The sequence below is a fragment of the Solanum dulcamara genome, chromosome 4 (genome assembly GCF_947179165.1).
Source record: "Solanum dulcamara chromosome 4, daSolDulc1.2, whole genome shotgun sequence".
Classification (NCBI taxonomy): domain Eukaryota; kingdom Viridiplantae; phylum Streptophyta; class Magnoliopsida; order Solanales; family Solanaceae; genus Solanum; species Solanum dulcamara.
The window spans coordinates 81,722,700-81,727,105 of record NC_077240.1 but is presented as its reverse complement, the minus strand read 5'-3'; the positions used below and the strand labels follow the sequence as shown (position 1 = coordinate 81,727,105).

At 35.7% G+C, this 4,406-nt stretch overlaps 1 protein-coding gene across 3 annotated transcripts; it reads right to left on the bottom strand.

Moving 5' to 3' along the window:
* On the bottom strand, nt 1-3,869 carry LOC129887930 (cysteine-rich receptor-like protein kinase 2). 3 transcript variants are annotated; one of them, XM_055963183.1, is made up of 8 exons: nt 3,151-3,869; nt 2,122-2,888; nt 1,923-2,033; nt 1,686-1,825; nt 1,370-1,580; nt 947-1,181; nt 693-843; nt 1-595 (listed from the first exon to the last, which is right to left on the bottom strand). In XM_055963183.1, the coding sequence occupies exons 2-8, from the start codon at nt 2,873-2,875 to the stop codon at nt 260-262; spliced, it is 1,938 nt and encodes a 645-aa protein (XP_055819158.1). In that variant the 5' UTR covers nt 2,876-2,888; nt 3,151-3,869; the 3' UTR covers nt 1-259. The 3 variants fall into 3 exon arrangements, with proteins under 3 accessions (XP_055819158.1, XP_055819157.1, XP_055819156.1); XM_055963182.1 differs by having other exon boundaries at nt 3,272-3,869; XM_055963181.1 differs by lacking the exon at nt 3,151-3,869 and having other exon boundaries at nt 2,122-3,089.
* Nucleotides 3,870-4,406: the final 537 nt, after the last annotated feature.

Genomic DNA, 4,406 nt, shown 5'->3' with positions numbered 1-4,406 from the left:
AAGTAAATACATAAAGGTACGTAATATTTTCCATCGAAAGAAACTCGGATGAATCACTCGACCCTTGCAGTTAGGCAACAAAGAAGTGGAAGTAACAAAAGCAAAAAAGAAGACACCATTTAATTTGGAATTCTTGTACTTTCAGAGTTGAGGTGTCTAGATGTGCATATTCAAAGTTGGAATGCTTAATTGCTAGTTAAGATCAATTTAATTTGTCTATCTTTAATATATGCTTCAATTTCAGGACTCTGAGCTATTATCATCTGGGGTAAAAAGAACTGTGAGATAAGACGGCAATCGTAGCAGATTCGCCTTGTTTAAGCGAGTACTTCTCCCAAGGGTCATGAAGTTCCATAGTTTTGTCATCCACGAATGGCGGCTTAGTAGGATGAGGCAACTCTTCATCTTTCTTGATGAACATTTGTAATGCCTTAGACATGGATGGCCGTAACGTTGGGATCTCTTGAGTGCACAAAAGTCCAACATGTAACACTCTCACAACCTCATTTTGTACATTGATTGTATGGCAGTTATGCAACATGAGATTCGGATCGAAAAGTTCCTTCACTATCCCGCGTTGAAAGTGCTCCCACACCTGTTAATGTCATCCAATAAAGTTAATATCAAAGAACAAAAATGTTTTCCAAGATTTAACATTTGGTTCAAAAGAGAAGTGATTGATCAGAAATTACATCAGAAACTAAGCTGATTGTATATTCGGTGTTTTTTCTCGTGTTATTTTGTCTTCCAGTAACAATCTCTAGTAGAAGAACTCCTAAGCTGTAGACGTCTGCTTTTTCTGTTAACTGACCGTGCGCTAAGTATTCTGGAGCCATATATCCTCTGTATAAAAAGGGTAAATCATCCATTATTGGACCATATTAGTCTTTGCAATTTTGTGTACTTTTATGCAAGAAATTAGAAGATGAGACGAAGAAATACTAACAATGTGCCAGCAAGGACAGTGCTTATGTGACTCTTGTCGTCTTGGAATGACCTGGCCAATCCAAAATCAGCTATTTTTGCACGGAGCCTCGAGTCCAACAGGATGTTGCTTGCTTTTATGTCTCTGTGAATTATTCGTGTCTTTGTGTTCTCGTGAAGGTATACCAATCCTTCTACCGTACCTATAATTATCTCAAATCTCTTCTCCCAGTTTAGAGCTTTACCTTTGATAGGGTCTGTCAAAGTTTAAGGTTAGAATCAAGATATGTGACGATCATTCTGGCGTGGTTATGTGAAAACACGACATTTAGTCTTAATGCAAAGGTGGTTACTTATTTTCACTTTTATTTTTAGTTGGTGTGATGATGACATGAGTTTAGCGTAAATATAATAGTGAGGATTCATATAGCCGACCCTTACTTACCAAATATGAAGCGATCAAGACTTTGGTTAGGGAGGAGCTCGTATACAAGAAGGCTTTCCGGTCCTGAGCAGCTGCAACCCAATAACCTTATCAAATTTTTGTGCTCAATGCTGCTGACTATGTTAACCTCGTTATAAAAATCTGCAACTCTATGTTTGTTGTTGAAGAACAGCCTTTTGACGGCGATCTCTCTCCCATCTGCTAAAACACCCTGCAGCACATTGCGGCTCAGACTCGGTTTAATTGCCAACATTTCAAGTATTGCATTGCTGTTATGTACAATTCATGAATTGCACTACATTCAACCATTACATACCTTATAAACCGTGCCAAATCCACCTTGCCCGAGCTTGTTGGCCTCATCAAATGACCCTGTGGCTTTGTCAAGTGCCGAGTACTTGAAGTTCAAGCTGATGTCATGAAGGATCTTCACTAATTTCTCGGCATCATTTGCACCTAAAAAGTTCAATAATTTTAATTCTAAGTTCAGTATATGTACACCATTGATATCCTATTGACTTTTATAACTAATTTTTGGCACAAAAGTATTTACCTTTTCTCTTCTTCTGGATTTGTTTGTTCTTCCAGACGCCAATACCAATGAAAGCACCTGCTCCCAAAACGACTGCGGAACTAACAACAATGACAGTGACTACAACTTTTCCTGCAATATGGTGATTTGAAAGTAAAAATTACGTGTTCAGTCGATAAATAACAGGTAAAACAGGAACAAAAAAAGAAGAAGAAAGTACCCCTTGATGACGAGCCTCCACTGGTAGAAATAGCATTGAGAAAATTGGTATCGGAATACCTCATGAAGCATCCGGTGTACAGAGCTCTACCTTCTGACCAAGGTAAGCATCCCAACATGGATGCAGATGCATTTTGTAAACACGCTGCACAAGAATTTGCATTCAGCGTCTTCCAGCAATCAGCGAGAACATAAGCTGTATCATTGAAAGGCCTGTGCATTGACACTTGGGCACGCGCATAGCCATTATTACTCGGTGCATTTGCAGCTGCTTGTTGAACGGCTAGCCTAGCATTCTGTTGGAACAATGAACCCTTTGTCGTCCTGTTTCCGCATACTCGCCTGTCCTCTGGACCTAAATACTGGTCATTGAACCTGTAATTTTCCGCTCTCATAAAGCAGCCATCAAGATAAATTCGCCCTCCATTATTAGGGAAGCACAGGGTAATATGGGTCCGCGCTTCAGAGAAGCATAAGCTACAGTCAATTAATGAAAGATCACCATAGCATTGGCCAAGTCCATAGGTAGCATCTGGTCCAGTGCCAGTAACTCCTACTCCATATCCTCTACTACTCAGTTGTTCACTTAATTTTTCTAATGTACGAACAGAATTTTCTACGGAAACCGTCGTGCTGTTTCCACATATGAGCTGGATTATCTGGGATCTTGGTTCAGCCACTGATGTATCTGTTAGAAGTAGGATCAACATGATAACAAAGTGACTACATAACAATGAAGGAGTTGCTCTCTCCATTTTCCCAGATGAACTGTACAACATAGAAAACAATGTAAGAGAAACAACATAGGTCACATCCGTTCGCATTTAATGAATGTCTGAGTCTTAATTCTTTAGATTTTATTCATTATAAATTCTTTTTGAAAAAACGGCCAAAATTACTCTTCAAAATAAATTGAGTTAACATTAAGATGTTAAGAATTTCTGTAAGAATGGTATATCAGCACTATTTGCCCAAGCATTTAGAAGGTCAAAAAAATAAGTGTAATTTGGAGAGGGTAGAGTATACGCACCTTTACCCCTATATCACAAAAGTAGAGAGACTGTTTTTGAATAGATACTCAGCTCAGAAACTAACCTCAGCTCAGAAACTAAGACATAATAAGGAAAAAAGAAAAAGGAAGTAACACTCACGAAGTTCAATCCTCTGAGCACTGTGCGCTCAGAAGTGAGATTGTCACGCCAAACTGATCAACTGTTATCAAAGTTGTAGAAACAGAGTTATGGATAATGATACAGAGAGAAAGTAGAAGGAACTTTATTTATTTATTCTATGAATGAATCAAAATGAATGATAAGAGTGATTATATTAATAAATTTATGAGAGAAGTCAACTATTGGAAAAAAATACTATTTGTGTGTATCTTTCTAAAGAAAGACTAAGAAACACAGTTGTATTGTAGCTATGAAGCCTCTTTTAACATACTAATTCTCCAACACATGCGTTCCACATATATCTCACTCTAATTATTATAAATATTTATAAATGATTTGAATACAGTTACAATATATATGTGATGAACTGCATAATAATTGAAGGAGAAAAAGCAACTGCACATAGCAATTAGTTGTGGTAGAGATACTTCCTCCATCCCAAAATATATGTTTGTCATGTCTTACTTTCCAGAGTTGATTTGACTAATCTTTGTAGGTAAATTAGATTAGAATAGAATAAAAAATTCTAACAGGGAGTATAAATTTACATAGCAAGAAGATCCCAAGGCCATATTATTTTTTGTTACTATATCCAAACCTAAAAAGGAGAATTCATTTATAGCAAATAATTTTTATTTGAAGAAGTCTTATCTTGGATTTGAATGAATTTTTTTAAATCTTTTTCCTTGAATGAAGTGTTTATATTATTTTTGGCATTTTGTTTTTATAAAATCTAAATATGTGTGCTATATTAAGATGTCGGTAATTGAAAGGACATTTTTGTTCTTCAATGTTAAAGGATATTTTACTTTTTAAAGGATATTCCTTTGTTGTTACAAAACACTTCATCTACCTTCGTGACTCCATTTTAGAATTAAAAACAAATTAAATATGGACTAACTCTATCTAGAAATACAATGAATTAATATCATATAATTGCTATTTAATATTTAATATATTATTTTTTAAATAATATTTTAATTTAGTGAAGGAGTAAAATAATAATTCAATTTTGCACTTTTAATAATATATATGATGATGATGATGATTGAAATGGTGGGGCCAGAAGTTTCAAATGGACGGATCAAAATTAATTGAGTGAAAAAATGGAGCA